At 54.6% G+C, this 17733-nt stretch overlaps 1 protein-coding gene across 4 annotated transcripts in view; it reads right to left on the bottom strand.

The window, feature by feature from the left end:
* CNTFR (ciliary neurotrophic factor receptor) overlaps positions 1 to 17733 on the bottom strand; it is a 38227-nt gene that overhangs the window by 17115 nt on the left and 3379 nt on the right. For 3 of the 4 annotated variants that reach the window (XM_059411456.1, XM_059411455.1, XM_059411459.1), the window contains exons 2-3: positions 12571 to 12680; positions 753 to 834 (exon numbers count right to left, since the gene is read on the bottom strand). In XM_059411456.1, the coding sequence (XP_059267439.1) occupies positions 753 to 834 (82 nt within the window). In that variant the 5' untranslated portion in view covers positions 12571 to 12680. The remainder of the gene's footprint in view (positions 1 to 752; positions 835 to 12570; positions 12681 to 17733) is intronic. The other variant, XM_059411457.1, reaches the window with a different exon arrangement.

Genomic DNA, 17733 nt, shown 5'->3' with positions numbered 1-17733 from the left:
CTTATGCTGATGGAGCCATGTGAGGTGTTGCCTCAAATGCAGTTTGAGCTCTGGTGGTCAAGTTAAGAGGGCACCTGTTTCCCAGCAGGGGGCAGCTTCTTGCTTTGTGGGCTGTGGGGAGAACTGAGCCCTCCCTGGACAAATGGTGGGGGGCCAGTGGCCCCACCGGAGCAATCCCTGCCCCCTCCCACCATTCCAGATGACAGACCCGTCCTTTTCTCAGGATGCCAGCCCTCCCCCACTGGTCGCCCTGCCCATCCCCACATCTTGTTCTCAGTCTGCCACCTCTGTCTCCACCTTCCCTCTGGGATAAGGGAGAAGTCTTGGCCTCTGTCTCTCTCAGTGCCTTCCACTGCACCCCCACAAACCCCATTTCAAATGAAATCCCATTTCAATGATACTATACAGGGCCCTACCCCTCGCAGCCCCCAACTCCCATCCCACCTGCCTGTACCCTCTACCCGCACCCACTCCAGTAGGAAGAGGAACAGCTCATCAAGCCAGAGACACCATCAGCATGGGACCGTGTGGAGTGACTGGAGGACTGTGGGTATAAAACAACATCAGTGGGTCACCAGCATATCAGTGTCATAGGACTCATGGGTGTTCACATGTGACAAGCCAGAACGTGCCAGGATATGGTCTTGGGTGGATGCATACAGCTGTGACGCAGAGGGCTCATGCTTGGCTTTGGGTGGGGGTGAGCAGGGAGCACCACCCCACCCCTCAGAATCCTCTCCTCCAGCACTCACCCTGAGGACTGTGTCTCTGTGCGTAGACGACGGCAGTGGCAGCGAGCACAGCACAGCAGGCCCATGGGACAGGAGCAGCCATCTGCTAGGAGAAATGGGGGTGAGGGGGTGTGGGGGGAAAGGAAGGGGCAGCATCAGCCCAGGCAGGAACCTCCTGGGGAGCCCTCCTTGTTCTCAGGCAAGACTGGGTGATTCCAGCCCTAGGGCTAGGTATCTTGACCCCAAATGCCCTTCTTAATGGGGCTCAGGATTCTTTTTCAAGCAACAGAAAGCAACATTATTGGCATCTGGAGCCAAGCTAAGATGGTAGGAGGCAACCTATAGCGGTTTGTTGTTCGATAAGGCTGCTGGCTGTAGGATGTCATCAACCACAGATGAGTTATAGAACACGGGTAATGCTATAGCCATTTTAAAAACAAAAAACAACAACAATAAAAACTTTACTGGTGAGGTTGGCTAATTAGCTCTAAGCACTGCAAACCAAAAGAGTGATGTTTGAACTTAACAGAAGGTCTATTATTGCCTTGAATGGAAGGTCCTCTGCTGCGCCCCTGGGAGAAGGCCTGAAACCCTGATGCTCTAAAGCCCCTCATATCTGCACCCCCAGCCCTCTGTGAGCCTTGCCACTGGGCTCTGGGATGTTCACAGCAGCAGGGTACCAAGGTCAGATATTGCTTTCGCTTCAGTGTACAGTGACCATGAGAGAAGGAGAGCATGTCACATGTAACTTCTTGTCAGGGGCCCCAGCCCATCCTTCACCCTAGACACATGCCTCAGGAGCCTGAGACCCGCAGCCCAGATGTGCACTGTGTCTACACACACCTCTGCAGGTACACAAAGCAGTCAGGATATCCCCAGAAGCCAGGCTGGATCCAGGGGTCCCCTCATCTGTGGCCCTGCTTTGTGGGGTAGCTCCAACTGCTTGCCCCCCACTCTACCCCAATACATGATCACACCCGAGGGCAGAGAAGTAACAATTTCCTGCAGAAAAAAAGCCTCAAACAGGACTCTCCTACCCCAGTGTGAAGACAGAGGGGGCCCGTCAACCAGACAGAAAGAGAGATCCAGAGTGGAATACTGCCAGACACTCAAGCAGAGTAAGTGGTACTATTAGGGATACAGCCTGACGCACAGCCAAGACACTGTCTAAAACAACCAGACAAAGTCCCAGAGAAAGAGCTGCATGCACAGCTGGAGATACACTAGAGATACTGCGTGAGGCACTGTCAGGTAAAGCCAGATAAGCAGGTAGCTAGGACCTGAGAAGCAGGCAGAGGCTCGGTCAGAGAAAGATTGACACACAACCAAAGGGTCCACCAGTAAATACTTTAAAAGGCTTGGCCAGATGCAAGCAGACCTACCCCCAGAGAAAGAGCAAGAAACCCAGGCACAGAAACCAGCATCGACATAGCAAGGGAGCTAGAGTCACTGTTGGAAACCACACCGGAGAAACTGCCTGACACACAAGCAGAGAAATACCAAAGACACTGACAGACACAAACAGGCATCCACCCAAAAACACAGCTAGAAGGAGAGCCAGAGCCAGAGCCAGATGCTCAGTCAGGAAGTCTCTGCACCACTAAGAACACTGCCAGGGACACTCAGACACACAGACACACTGCCAGACACAGCCAGAGACACTGTCAGAAACACTGCCAGACAAACAGCCAGACATACAGCCAGAGAACTGCCAGAGAAACTGCAAACAGAGCTACAGCAGGGAGGAGACAGATGTGGGTGTCAGCCTGTAGCAGTGAGTGTGAGAGCTGGGAAGAATCTGACTTCCGGGGGCTCCTTTATGGGACGGGGCTCCTGCCTGCCCGTGACTGCACTGAGCCCTCACCAGGCAAGCCCTCCCCATCTGCACCTGGCTTTCTCTAGCCCCAGCAGCAGGTGCGCCGACCACCCCTCCCTGGCACAGCTTGTCTCTCTAGGCCCAGGTGGCTTTGGCTGTTCCTCCTCCCACATCAGTGACTCCCAGGGCCTCAGCTACCACTTGGCCTGGCTCCTGCTGACCCTCAGCCACTCCCCTATCTTCAACTACTCTTCAGGCCTAGAAGGTTAAGACAATGGCCAACATCATAGTTCATAGTCTGAGAGCAGTGGGGCCAGGAAATGAACCCAGGGACTGAATTCAGAGGGAGGGAAGGAGGGAGAGGGAGAGAGAGAGGCAGGCAAGAGGCTACAGACCTACCTGGTTCCCCACCTCAACCCCTGCAGGCAGCTCTCAGATGCTGCCCCACCACCTCTGCTATCTGTCCGTGCCTTTGTCCTTACAGCTAGGAAGATACACTACCTCAGTGCCAGGACCCACTGCCTACCACAGGGGGCAGGAACCAGGGCCAGCAGAAGCAGAAGGGACCAAGGTTAGATCTAGGACCCAAGAGGGACAGGGTGGCCCTCTGCTCCCAGCTCCTTCCTGGTCCCAGTTGGGGGTGCAGGGGCAAAAAGACAGCCTGGCATGAGTGTGCACACACACACACACACACACACTCAGGCCCCCTCAGGGGGAGGGGTGGCTTCTTCATCAAAGTCGCCTCCATCAGCCCGATGAGTTACTGTAAGGGCCGGGCCCTGGGCCAACGGGGCTGCAGCCATGGGAGACGGGCGCTGCCGAGAGCAGAGTGAGAGCGAGTGCTGCAGAGAGTGGGGGATGGGGTACCGAAACAGACACCGCATGGCTGGGGGCACCCAGCAAAGGCAGAGACCCAGGGAGGGGGGAGCAGAGAGGCAGAGAGGGAAAGCCATGAGCCAAAACCCAGGAGACAAGTAGAGACCAAGATTGGGAGAAATGGGAGAGGAGACCCAGAAAGAGAAATGGGAACCACAGGGGATGGGCAGAGATCCAAGGGCAGAGGAAGGGACAGATCCAGAGAGGGTCTCTGTGCCCATCCTAGAGCATCTCTCTAAGCCCACCTACCTCCCCCAGTGCAGAGGGAGGATGCTGTTGGTGCAGCCTTCCTGGAGGCTACAAGGCTTCTCCCTGGAGACCGAGAAGTGCAGCACCCAGGGGATAAGGGAAGACTAAAACCCTACCCTACCCCACCCCATCTCTGCCCCTGCAGATCCAGAAAGCCCCAAGCCAATTTCACTCTTCCCTTCCTTCAGAGTCCCAGCTGGTTCCACTCCCAGGTAGGGAAGCTGAGGCCAGAGGCATCCAGGCTCTACCTCTACCCTGCCCTAGCTCATCTCAGGCCACCCATCCCAGGGCAAAGAGCATCTTCCCCAAGAATTTTCCAAGTCCACACCCCATGGCTCTGGGATAGATCAGGAGGATAAATCCCATGGCCTCAGATAGGGGCCATGCAAACTGGCTGAAGCTCTCTGTAGACCCCTGCATGGGCCAGCCTTGCCACTAGCCCCAGCCGCACGATGAGGAGGCAACAGAAGACACTCTACCAACAAGGAAGGGGGCCAGTACCTAGCAGCCCACACTCCTGTTAGCACAAGGAGCCCAGCACCTCTCCTGACACAGAACCTCACAGTGCCATCATTACACACATACACAGGTGATGCATCAAGAGACAAATCCTGGGCCCCCAATTTCCTGTCACTGTCCCACTGTGACACAAAGACACCATTACACAGTGAGAACAACACCCAGTGAAAATGACACGGGTATAGTTGACAATGGCATACAGGGGTGCTAACAGTCATTACAGTGACATGACAAATAATGACACCAACAAATGGGACAATGATACCTGTTGACACAGACAGTCACAGTGACAATAACCCCAGAATCAAAAACGCAATGAGACTGACAGTCACATAGAGTAACAACGAAGGTGCATCCTCAGTAACACAGAGATGCTGACAGTCAGACTTAGTAACACGGACAGTCACACAGAATAACAGCAGCCCACAGTAATACTGGCACCACAGAGGCTGGCAATCACTAGCAGGAACGCTGGCAGACACAGTGACAGGCTCCAGCTTAGGGACCTCAATTACTCAGTTTCTAAGTCTGGCTTAAGATCTAGGGCCCAAGACTCTTCTCTCTAGCCCCAGCAAGGTCCCTGATGCCCTATGTCCCCAACCCTCAGCCCTTGACCAGCTGAAGGTGCAACCTGGGGGGGGGTGTGAGTTTGGAGAGCTCCTATGTATCCCTGCAGAAGGTTACACAGGCCCAACCCTCAGGAATCCCTGCCACATCCAGAGTCAGAGTGGGGGGTTCTAAGCACCCCTGGCTGGGGCCCAGCTCTAACTAAAGTCACTGGCCTGCACTACCCACCCAGGGTCTTGGACCTGGGTGAGGTCAGGAACATTTGGATCTGCGGGAGGGCACCTAATCTATGGCATGGCCACAGCTTCTAGTATGCCTAGGTAATGGACTCCAGAATCCCTCAGTGTGAGGGAAAAGACACTTTGTCCTAGGGCCTCGCCCCCTTCCCTCTCCCCACATCAGCTGCAGAGGACCCATCCTGAGAAAAGGCAAGGACACAGGACAGGAGATAGCATGGACTAAAGGACTCAAAAGTGTGGGAACTCTAGAGGCCTCAGACCTGCAGAGGAATTAGGGTGGAATAAGGGAAAGAGACACCTTCACTTGGAGGTGGAAAGAGAAAATGAGAGAGCAGAGGCAGAGACAGAGACAAGGATGTGGTGGGCAAGGAGGAGCAGCACTGGCTGAGGGAGTGCCTGGAGAGACAGTCAGGGCTGGCTGGAAGCTCCAGGAGGGGGAGGAGAGGCTGAGACCAAGAGGCCCCCAGATCCCACCAGGCCCAGGCAGCCTGGACAGCGTGGGCGGTGGGGGCGGGGGCAGAGGCCTAAGCAGTCCAGAGGGTGTGTGTGTTGGGGGGGGGGTGTAATTCGCTGAGGAGGGAGGCCTGGCCCCTGGCAGCTGGCCCGGCAGACCCCCCACTGGGGAGGGGGTGGGCCTGGGTCAGGGGCCAGCTCCTGGGGCTGGGGCTGGCTGGCCACTGGGCAGGCTCCCATTCCCTGTGGTGTCTCTACCTCCTATCTCTGTTTCTTGTCTCTGGCTCATTCTCTCTGAATCCACAGCTGGTCCTTCTCTCAGCTATTGATGCCCCCACCCCGAGGGGCATAGGAGTGCCTGGGTTTAGGATTCAAGCCTTATCTCCTCCTGGGCTACCACACATTCACCCACTCCAGGGTCAAGCCCCAGTGTTCAGGGGAAAGGACCCCACCCAAATGTACGCCCCGTCTCTTCCCATAGAAGGGGGCAGGAGAAGCTCAGCACCAGTGGGAGGGGGGCCAGGAGGAAGGCAGGGGGAGCAGTCCCCCAGCTCTAGCCGCTGGCTGAGGTTGTGGAAAAGGAGGCGGCTCAGTGTGAGTGAGTTGGGGGGGGGCGGGTATCCACACCTGCTAATGTGACCTCCACAGCCGGAGATGGGGGCCTGGGGGGGACAAGATTCCAGTGGATTTTGGCAGCAGCCCGGATTCTGAGTGCTCAAACCCCCCACCCCCAGCCTCTTGCACTGCGGGGACCCTGAGATCAGCATGTGCGTGCCCTTCTGCACGTGTGTGCAGGCGTGTTGTGGAGGAGCTGGGGGCCTTCCCACGATGGGCCTGGGTGGGCTGTGGGGAGGTGCCTGGGGGAGGCAACAGTCTGAATCCCACAGCCCATGCCCCTGATGTGCAGCCCTACCGAGGGCCCTGCATGCTGCCTGGTGGCCTGGCATGGGCTTGTATACACACATATATGCAGGCCTGGGCTTAAGCAACCCTCTAGGTGCAAAAGGCCTGGGCTTTCTCCCTCAAAAGTCATCTGGACCAGTCCCCCGCCCTTCAAATGGGGAAGAGGAAGAAGCAGATAAGTGCATATCTTCCCTTTGGGCACATGGGCTCTGCACAACTTCACAGAAACTGGCGTGCAAGCACCAAATCCCCTACCCCCAGTCCGGGGTCTCCTCTGGCTTCTAGAAGAATTGGGAGGACACCTCTACCTAGAAAAAGGCCATGTACCAGTCAGGTTAAGTTTGCCGGGAGTGGGGGCTGCTCCTCTTGGATGGAAAGACCACTGCAGCAGGAGGTTAGACATCTGGAGGAACTCCCTTTCAGTGGTAGGGGATGGGCAGAGCAATAGGGTTGAATAAGACTTCCCTTAGCTGGTGGGGTGGGGGGACATCCCACAGGAACAGGGCTCCCAGCCTATGAGGCAGGGCCAGAAGGAGGCTGCAGGCCCTCCATGAAGAGAGAAGGATGGACAGAATAGCTTTCAAGACTTGGGGGCTGGGACAAAGACCTATTTGCCCAGGATCTCTCACTAAACCCCACCACCCCACCCCTGGCCCCATCACTGCTATGGGACTGACACACCCTCAAAGGCCTATGCTTGCAAGCTTGTGTGTACACACACACACACACACACATGCGCACACAAGCATGCGGGGTTGGGGGCTGGGGTGGGTGGGGCGGGGGCAGCATTTCATAGGAAGCATTGGTTTTTAACAAAAAGAACTGAAAATGGGCTTTCTGACAGCTCGAGTGGAGGGAACAGAAACTTCGCCTGTCTTCATGTAACAGTGTCCTGTTCTCCCTGCCCCCCTACCCTGCATTCACACTGCACACACTACTTCTGAGGAAGCTTCTGGTCTGCTGGGCAAAAGCAAGCCATCCTTCCTCCCCCTTCCTCCCTCCTCGCAGTGGGGAAGCCAGAGCAATCTGTTCCTGATGGGTAAACACAGGCATGAGTACGTGCACACACAGGCTCACACACTCCCCAGCAATTCAGGGTCACACAGCACCCAGGGCTCACCTCTCCCCAAGATGTAGCCCACACGTGGATTTTCACTACCACCTGGCAGCACTCTCCAAAACCCTCCCCACCTACACACACACACACACACACACACACACACACACACACACACACAGCCAGAGCTTCACAGACACAGGCCGGTGGCCTCTCACAGTCACTGGCACTCAGAGTTCACCACCGTGACCGCACATCTTGGCCTCCCACATGGACACCCACTGCCGCAGCTTCACACACACTGTGCACACACATGTACTGCAGTCACAGTCACATACACAGACTCTCACACGTGCTCGCTCACAACAGTCACGGGCTCACATATGGATGCCATCACACACTCAAAGCAGTCTGTCTTCCACACAGATACCATCGCACCTTCAGAAACCCAGAGTCCCCCAGTCACCCTCAGCCTCTTGTGCTCCCACATCCGGCAGTGGGAAATACAAAGATACACACTCACAACAGTCATTCCATGCTGGGACCTCGGATGGCCCAAGCTGCACTTGGGGGGTGGAGGTTAAAGCTCAGGGTGGCTAAAGGAAGGAAGGAAAAGGGAAGGACAAAATTTCTTGGGCCCTAAAAAGCAAGTAAATAGGATAATTTCCTAGATGGCTCCTTCCTCCCCTGCCCCTGCTTTCCCAGCATTTGGGAATAAGCAGACAGAGACCCAGGCCAGATTGGGCAGCGGGGGAGGGTAGTGGGGGGGATGGGGGGGTGGGGGGGTGTTGGTGGTGAGAAGCCCCTGGGTGAAGAGATGGTGGCACTGATAATAGCAGGAGCCAGAAAACCCCCCAAACCAGCCCACTCCCCAGGCACCTCCTGCTTCCCCTCAGCAACTCCTCTTCTCCAAGATGAGAATCAGCAGCAGCTCTCAGCCTACCCACCTGCTGTGTGATCCCGAACCTCTTCAAAACCTCTCTGTGCCCACAACTATCTAGAGTGCACCTGCCTGTCAGGCCTGGCTGCAAGAGGCAAGGTAAGGAGAAGGAGATGTGGCTCAGACCTTGACCCCCAGCCCCTGCCAAGGCCTTGTCATCACTGTTAGGCCCAAAGAGAGATGGGGACAGCATTGGCCAAGCCAGTGCTCCTCTAACCACTGAAGACAAGAATCCTTAAGGTCTTTGGACCCTGTAGCCCTGCACCCCCCCACCCATCACAAGAAAGGACGCTGTGTCGCTGTCCAGGCAGAATGGAATTCAAGCTGTGCTGGTCAGGCCCCAACCGGGGAACAAATGGCAATGCTGATGACATCCTTAGCACTTACTGCTCCAGGTGTAGTTGGGGCCCTGATGCCCTATCTAAAGGGAGCATGAGAGGCTCCAAGGAAGCCAGGCAGGGAAGCAAACACCAGACAGCAGGCACCACAGGACATAAGGAAACCAGGTAGGGCAATCCTACCAAGCCAGGTGATAGGGACTTCAGTTGGCTGACAGTGCCAACAAAAGAAATCAGGCAGCAGTGTCTAGGGAAACCAGGTGACATGGCCCAAAAGAACACAAGCTGTGGGGACCAAATGAAACTAGGCAGTGGGGACTAAAGTTTGCTAGGAGGTGGGGACAAATGAAGCCAGGCAAGAGGCCCACAGGATGTGAGAAAAGAAAGATATCAAGAGCTCATCCCCCTCTGTGTAGATGTCACCCCCACACCCTGGGCCTCTCTCTCGGTAGCCCTCTTCCCACCCAGGTGGTGGTCCCCTCCCCCAGGCCAATGGACACAGCCAGAGCCCCCTCCTCTCTCTGAGGCCTGGGCCGATTGCAGCCAATGGGCCCTAGCCCCATCCCTGGGACCTCAGGAAGTCCCAGTCCCTCCCACTGGCTGCAAAGGCAGGGGGGCTGCGGGGGGGGGGGGGGGGGGGGGGGGGAGACAGCGTGGCGGGGGGGGCGCGCCGAGCAGCCGCGGGGGGCGGGGGCCGAGAAAGGAGCGGGAAGCTTCGAGGCGGGCTGGTGGGCGGGCGCGGGCGGGGGCGTCTCAGCGGCGGAGGTGGGGGTGACAAGTTCTCCGGCCCCGCGGCCGCGCGGCCACTGACCTGGGTCCCCGCGCAGGCGCCCAGTCGGTGCCTCCAGCGCCCCGTGGGTCCGCCCGGCAGCCTTCGGGCATCGGGCCCCCAGGGCACAGGGCTTGGGCCCAGGAGGCCCGGGCTGGCCTGGTGGGGGGCTATAGGAGCCCCCCGCAACAACAGCCAGAGTCCGGGCGGGCGGGCTAGGGGCCGGGCTGAGCTGTGAGCAAGGGAGCGAGGCGGCGAGCGGGCCGGGAGGAGGGGAGGAAGGAGCGCGCCGCGAGCGAGCGAGCGAGCGAGCGAGGCGAGCTAGCAGAGGGAGCGAGTGAGGGACGGCAGGCAGTGAGGTCATCCTTTGAATCTAATTGTCTGAGTCAGGAGGAGATGTGGCACTTGATGCTGGGGGAGGAGAGGGAGGAAGGGGCCCTCGGCTCGGAGCCGGGCCCCTCCTCAAGCCCAGGGCAGCCCGGGCCTCCCTTTCCCCCCTCCCGGAGCCCAGGGCAAAGTTGCCTCAGGCCAGCTCCGACGGACCCCTTCCAGTCGCAGGACTGACTGACCTCTGCAGCCAGGGGGGCGTCAATATGCCATTAGATGTGGGACCCAGTTCCCCATCACCCCAATGAGTGGCCCTCTTCCCACTCTCGGCGGTGATGGCCCAGGTCAGCCCCCTAAATTTCTGAGGTTAATGGAAAGTCCTCTACCCACCTCTAGGTCTTACTCCTACCCTTTGAGGATAAAGGGAGAACTTCAGCCAGCCTTCCAAGTTACCTTTGTGCACTTTAGGAGCATGGAGTCCCCAATTCTATTCCCCAAGTTACTTCCTGCTCTGGGAATTTGGCGGAATCTGGACATTGGACCCCAGTTCACCTTCCTGCCCTGTGAGAATGATAGTGCTGGGCCACCCAGTCTTCCAGTTACTACACTTTGGGGGGCCTGAGGACCCCCAATTGACCCCAGAGGTCTCCGTATTCTATATGCCCAACTCTTCAGGAAGGGCAAGACCCAGGTCAGATTCCAGGGCTCCTCTATGGTGGGGGTGAAGGGAGACAGGATGGGCCCTGAGCCTGTTAGGTATGCACACCCATGCACGCACGTATAAGCTCATGTGCACATGTGTAAACACACTGGGGGGAGCACCAGGCAGCTGGGGATGCTCACACCAAGGACCACACACCCCTCCCCTCACCCCATGGGGGAGGGGTGATAAATACTTAAGGGGCTTTTAGCTCAGAAGGGGTTGAAGCTGGAGGAGGGAGGGGGGGACCCACGATGCCTGATGCCTGATTAATGGGGTTACGGGCTTGGATCAATCCATCTGCCTGCTGCTCCCTGCTCCCTGCTCCCTCCTTCTCTATCCTCCTCCCTCTCCCTCCCTCTCCCCGGCCTAATGCGCTTTATCAGGAGACGCTTTTCTGACTTGGCAGCATCGGGTGTTTTAAATAGACCCATTTAGAACAGGGGTTGGGGGAGAAGGGGGGGAGGGAGACAGAGATTGAGACAGGCTGGGAGACAGAGACGATTCAGGAGAGAGACAAGCCCTGGAAGAGAGACCCGGAGGAGAGGAAAGACAAAAGGAGATGCAGAGACACAGAGATAAGAGACTGAGGATGAGACTCCCAGGGAGGCTGATATGGGAGATGGGTAGGGGGAAGCCAAGGGGAAACTAGAAGGCCATGGAGCAGAAACAAAAAAAAAAAAAAAAGAAAGAAAGAAAAAGAAAGAGAGAGAGAGAGAGAGAGAGGAAAGGAGCCACCAGCAGCAGGGAGAAACCGGGAGAGAGTTTCTCTACAAGGGCTGAGTGCTAGCCTAGGAGACAGCAGATATCTTTTATTTCCAAAAACAGTTTTTCATCCACTTTGTTAAATTAAAAAGCTGTTTTTAAAGTGGTGCTGGAGGTGCTGCAGAGGGAGGGTGGACAGAACTGCCAAGTCTTGCCTCCCAGCCTCCTCTTGAGTGGGTGGTGGGGGCCCACAGAAGCTGTCTAACTCTTAACCCCCGGGGGTGTTCTCTACCTCCCCGGCTCTCTGCGATCCTCTGGGATCCCCAGAGATATGGGTCAGGGCATCAGAGCTACTGTTCTTGGGGAGGAAGACTTTTCTGCTGTCTGGCCTCAGTCCCTCCTGCTGCAGGGAGCCCAGCCTCTTGCCTGACCACTACTAGCCTTCTCTTCTCTGGCACCCTTCCAAGTAGATAAGGTGTTCCCAATTGTGGGGGAGGACTGTTTACCCTCACAGCCAGAGCTCACTTTACTAACAAGCCTTGAGACTCCTCCCAGTTGTGCCCCCTATAAATATTTATTATCTGTTGCTGCATAAATCAGAACTTCTATCAGATACCCTACCCTATGTCCTTGGGTCCTCAGGGAACAGTGAGATTGCAAGCTTAACTCTCTATAGCCCCTCTGGAGCCTCCCTTCCTCCTCTTCAGAACCCCAGCTCCATTTTAAGTTTCTTTTATAGCCATGTGTCAGGCTGGGATACCCCACCCCACCTAACAACACCCCAGTCCTCTTTCTGAAGGGTCAGTCAGGCCCCCATTCCTGGGCCGGGAAAATGGCCAGTCTGTTTGGGAGCTGAGATGAAAAGCCGGCTGGCCTTTGTGGGCCTCTGGCGGGTTTTGGACAATAGGCCCTTCCGTTCCGCTCCAGCGCCTCGATTCCTTGGACGCCCCCCACCCAGGGCTGCCAATCGGGGGCCTTGGCTGGCCTTAATGAAAGGCAGGGAGAGTCAAGCCCAGCCCCAAGGCTGGCCCCAGAAGATTTTGGAATTTCTGACCCCCATCCCATCTATTGCAAGCCCAGCTGCTCCCCCAGTCACGCCAGACAGATGCTTTGGGGGTAGAAAAGGAAACAGACAATGAAACAACATACTCCCACATCCAGGATTCAGCCCTCTCATTGCAGACCTGGCTTTGCCCTTGCCTGTGTGACTGCAGGTAAGTCCCTTCCACTTTATGGACATGAAAAGCCTCAGGAGGAGGAACAGAGGAAGAGAAGGAAGGGCTCTCAAGCCCTTCTTCACTCACATCCTCAAGCCTGTAGCTCCACTGCACCAGCCTAGTGCCCAGAGATGGACCTGCCTCATTAGGTCCCCAGCACATACCTCTTCACCACTGGCTGCAAACTGAGCACATCAATGTCCTCCTCCTCCAGACCGACTGTTTCCAGGACTTCCAAAACCAAGGGTGCAGGATGATGTGACAAGGCTGGATTCTAGGAGGGCAAAGGGCACAAATCAGAGGTCACAGAGGAGCCACAGGCCTAAGTCCAAAAAAGAACTCATTCCATACAACCTCACTGAGAGAAGGGGAGACTGAGGCAGGCAGCAGATAAGTGTCCCCAAGAGGGAAAGTTGGAAACAGTCCAGACTCCCTCGAGCACTCCCTTTGCTAACTTCAGGTTCAAAGCCACAGGGAGAAAAAGAAGGCCAGAAGTGGCCTAACACCATATATGCATACATACTCATACACCCCCAGACAATCCAAAGTCCCCACACAACCAATTCACAGGTACAAGTACCTGAACATCACATGCTTTCTTACGTGGCCACTGGCAGGGCAAAAACACCCACCATTATACTCTCCTCTTCCTTCTGCTTTGTCAACACGATGATTTATTGAGCATCTGTTATGTACCAGGAACTGTGTCAAGCACTTCATATGCATTATCTCATTTAATCCTCATGACCTCTCCATGAAGTGGGGTCTATAATTATTCTCCATTTGACAGTTGAAAAAACTGAGATTCAGGGAGGTTAAGTAACTTGCCTAATACCACATAGATGATTAGTTCCAGAGCACAGATTTGAGTCCGAGCCTAGCTCTGAAGCCTGTGTGCTATACCAATTTACCTCTGCAGTTCTCTCTTGCCTGCACAGTGCCTTTTCCAGTAATAACTGTAACAGCTAACACTTGTTCAGAGTTTGTAGTAAGTCAGATATCATGGTAGGTACTTAACATACATTTTGTACAGAATCATCAAAGCAACCTTTGGAGGTAATCCTGTTTCCATTTTACAGATGAGGAAACTGAGGCTCAGAGAACAAGAGCACCTTGTCCAAAGTCATACAACTGGTAGTTGATAAAGGAGCTAGTATTGTACCCAGGGCTGTCTTGAAAGCCACAATTGCTTCTATGGGCTCCAGTCACTTAACAGAGCCCTCACTTTCTACAAGACCCCAAGAGATCCTCAGGGTCCAACTTCCTCTCTTCCCCTTAAAAAAACAGGTCCCAGATGTGTCTGACAGAGGCATGATCAGGTACCTAAACACCCATGAGAAAGGGCCTCCACATCATCTAATTTGGCACAAAAATGCAACCAGAGAGACATGGCCACAAACTAAAATAAGGTGTCAGAGACAGGCTGGCTGGTGGTGATAGATACAGACACACCAAGAGACAGGTCCTAAGAGAGGGAGACAGAGAGGACATTAGAGACAGAGGCACTCATCAGGCCAAAAAATAGTCGGGAAAGGAGACAATAGAGGGACAGGAGGGTACAGGCTGACATGAAAAGACACAGATATACACCAACATAAACAGACACAGACACACATAAAGAGCTCTCCAGAGGTGCCTGGCTGGCTCAGTCAGTACAGCATGTGTCTCTTGATCTTGTGGTTTTGAGTTCGAGCCCCATGTTGGGTATAGCAATCACTTAAAAAAAAAAAAAAAAAAAAAAAAAGAGCCCTCTAGCCTTCACAAGAAAAGAATTGTGTAAGCAAACAAGGCTCAGACTGCGCATGGCTCGTGTGTGTGTGTGTGTGTGTGTGTGTGTGTGTGCGCGCATGTGTTGGAGGGGCATGCAGAGTCTGTATCGCTACGCACATTACACCAGCTGCTTCCAGCAATTTCATCTGATTAATAATAAATGCCCCATAATTACAGCTGCTCCCCCAGCCCTTCTTCCTGTTTTTTGTCAGATGCCGCCAGGCCAGCCGCTGTGGGCCCCCATGGCCCTCTGCTCCTCACCTACTGCCTTCTAGGAGGCTGAGGGGACACAGACTGATGGAGGAGGCCTGGCTCCCAATCTGAGAGGGAATACCCATCTCTCTATTTGGGATTAATGCCCTCTGCCTCCAAGCAAAAGATCATCTCCCTCAGGTCTCATTTAGCTCTCTCCCCTAACCTGGGTATAACCTGAGACCCCTAACATGGCCTAGGAGCCCAAGTCTGGGAAGCAGAGAAATGAGCTTTGAACTCCCCTTGCCCACTCTTTATAACTTGTTGGTTGAAAAAAGTCTTCATTCTTAAACTTTCCCTAGCCTTGGAACCCCACAGGCTCAAAGGAGGAAGGGACTAGTTCAGCAGCCCCACCCCATCATTCCAACCCAGGCAGCCCCAGAATCTCTGCCTACTTGTGCACCCTCATATTTTGGACACTTGGTGGCTCCACCTCCATTCCTGAGCCCCCCACCAGGTCTACCTCCTTCCAGGCCTCCCACCCTAGCTCTCCAAGGCAGCTCTATCAGAATCAGCTGCGGGTTTGTGCTGATCTGTTTCTAATCGCTGGGGCCTGGTTCACGCTTGCCCCCCCCCCAATATTGATTCCATTATTTGGAGAGTCATTGACGTCAGGGACCTGGATGAGTGCCAAAACCGCCTTCTCTCCGGGCCTGGGCCAGGGCCCAACCCCCCCATCCTGCGATTTCACAGAGGGGCCCAGAAAGGTCAGCTTACAAGCCAAGGTCACACGGCATCTGCCCTCAGAGGCTGGGATCTTCTTACCTTTTTTGGGACCACTGTGCAACATCCATCTTCTGGGAAGAGGAGATACACAGAGGCCTCAGGGTCAGATGTGAGGTCGGGGGGCCGATGAAAGGGGGGGTGCAGGAACTCCACTGGGACTCAGGCTGTGGGGAAGGGCTCCAGGAGGTAGGGTTGGGGGCAGTGGCTCAGAAAAGGCTACCTGGGGAAGGTTTTTGGGTTTTTTTTTTTTTTTTTTTTTTTTTTTGTCACACACTTATTTTGGAACATCCCGAAGCTGGACTTGAAATGGTTACTACTGACTATTTAATTTTTATGTCCGATTTCAGACGTATCTTCAAACTTTCCAAGAAGGAAATTTTCTGCAGCGTAAGACAATAGATTACTCTATGTGTTGCCACAATTTGAAGAACTGACACCACTAATTTTATAAATCTTTGTTCCAAATAAAACAGAGACTCTGTCTCTTGTGCATCTCCGGCCCATGCTGCCTCAGTTTCCCCATACTCTCTAGTGTCTCCCAGCATCTATCTTATCAGGCTGCACTACTGCTATACCAGCCCACACCAACAACTCCTAGGCTCTGGCTGGATAGGGTATTTTTAGGATCAGAACCCCGTGTTCTCAGACAAACATTAATAACTAATACAATTTGTGGTGTCTACAGCAGCTAAACAACCTCAGAGCCTAGCCTCAGTGGCTCAGAGGTGGGGTCCATTGTCTTGGCTAGAGTCCAAGAAACCCTGACCTAGAGAGACCAAGGGACACATTCCATCACATGAGGAGAAAAGGGCTTTCCCATCTTCTGAAAAATCCTGAAGCTGGGAGAGGACAGAAGTGACCTCCAACCCCTGCCACAGAATCAGGGTCATCACCCTGTCCCAGTCTCCCTTAGTCCTGACCTTTTCAAGGAAGAAGCTGCCTATCCTCCACACTCCTTCCCTGACTGCAGGCAAGTCCTTCCTTAGTGTAAACTGCAAATCATTCAGCGTTTCTTTGAGCCAAATAGGGGTAATACAACAGAGTGTGTTGGATCTCAAGTCACAAACTCCAGAGAATCCCCTCTCGCTATGGTTTGTCCCACTCAAGGACTCATTCCTCAACATTTTAAAAAAGATTTTTACTTATTTGAGATAGAGAGCATAGGAGGGGGGTTTGGGGGGAAGGCGGGAGTGGGGGGAGGGTGAGGAGGGGAGAGGGGGAAAGGCAGAAAGAGGGAGAAGCAGGACCCTGGGATCGTGACCTGAGCTGAAGGCAGATGCTTAACCAACTGAAGCTACCCAGGCGTCCCCCCACATTTTTTTTAACATTTTATTTATTTATCATTCCTCAACATTTATTGAGCACCTAATCCCTGTCAGGTACTGTGCTGGGAGTTGAGAATATGGTTCTGCCCACATGCAGCACTCAGTTGGATGGGAGAGGAAAAGATGCATTTTTTACTCCACATGGTCTTCCTACTGGTGACAAAGTCTGTGCTGGGGCAGTGTACACCAATGAGCAAAGCAGACCCAGTCCCCCCTCCCACAGAGCTCACAGGCAATTACTATGTAACCCTGATGTGTTCTGTGAGGAGAAAGTATAGGTTCTGCCTGGTGGGGCATACTGACCCTCCCAGGTCTGGAAAAACTCCAACAGGATTGAGGATTCCTCAGTACCTTCCTAAAGTCTGACCAGAAGTCACCATCATAGTCTGGCTTCCATTCCTTCCACTGCAGCTGTAGTCCTAGCTTCCAGGACTTGGTTCTGCAAGCAGTTGGGTCTAATTCTGCCTCACATCTGCCCCAGCTCCCTCTTCTACCCCTTGGCCCCCAGAGCTCCTGGCTGTGGTGACCCCCCCCTCCAGCATGGCTCTGGGCTCTGGGGGCTCTCTCTGCCCTCTCGAGACTGAGATAAAGGAGGGTAATGACCTCAACACTCTCAGCCCACAGGGACCTCTTGTTTCCCCACCCCCTCCCCACAGGAAGCTGGAGCCTGGGTGGATGTGGTCACCCGAGGGCCACAGTTTACACAGCTGAGGTCTCCCCAATTCCCTTCACCTCATGGTGGGTCTGGAGGAGGGGTCAGCTCTCTTCTCAGCCTCCTAGTTCTCTGGGACCCCCCCCCACCAAACCAGGCACACATGGTCCCCCCAACCCATCTGCATTTCAAAGAAAATCTGCTCCATATGTTTTGATTCATTTACACTTCAACTCACCATGGGGGGGCAGAGAGCAGGCTGCCTTGCCTTCAAGCCCCCCACCCTCATAGAGGGGCTGGGGAGCATGTGTCCCCTCCAGGGACAGGGAGTTGATTCAGCCCAGCCATCTGAGCCTAAGGGCCAGATTCCTACTGCCCTCGAGGTGCCCATGGGGTGACTGTGTACTTCAGGAAGCCCTAACTTGCTGGCCTCCATAACAGGGAGGGCGTGTAAGCCCAGCAGCATCTCTAAGGCAGGTGGAGTCCTAAGATAGGTTACAACGTAGCCCAACTCTCCCCCATAGGGCTACTGTTCTCTGCTCTAGGGAGAAGAGAACACTGGTCATACCACAGAGATAGGATAAGAGCATAACAGACATTCC

The sequence above is a fragment of the Mustela nigripes genome, chromosome 9 (assembly GCF_022355385.1).
Source record: "Mustela nigripes isolate SB6536 chromosome 9, MUSNIG.SB6536, whole genome shotgun sequence".
Taxonomy (NCBI): Eukaryota; Metazoa; Chordata; class Mammalia; order Carnivora; family Mustelidae; genus Mustela; species Mustela nigripes.
Note: the sequence above shows the minus strand (reverse complement) of the source record. Positions and strands in the feature narration are given on the sequence as shown.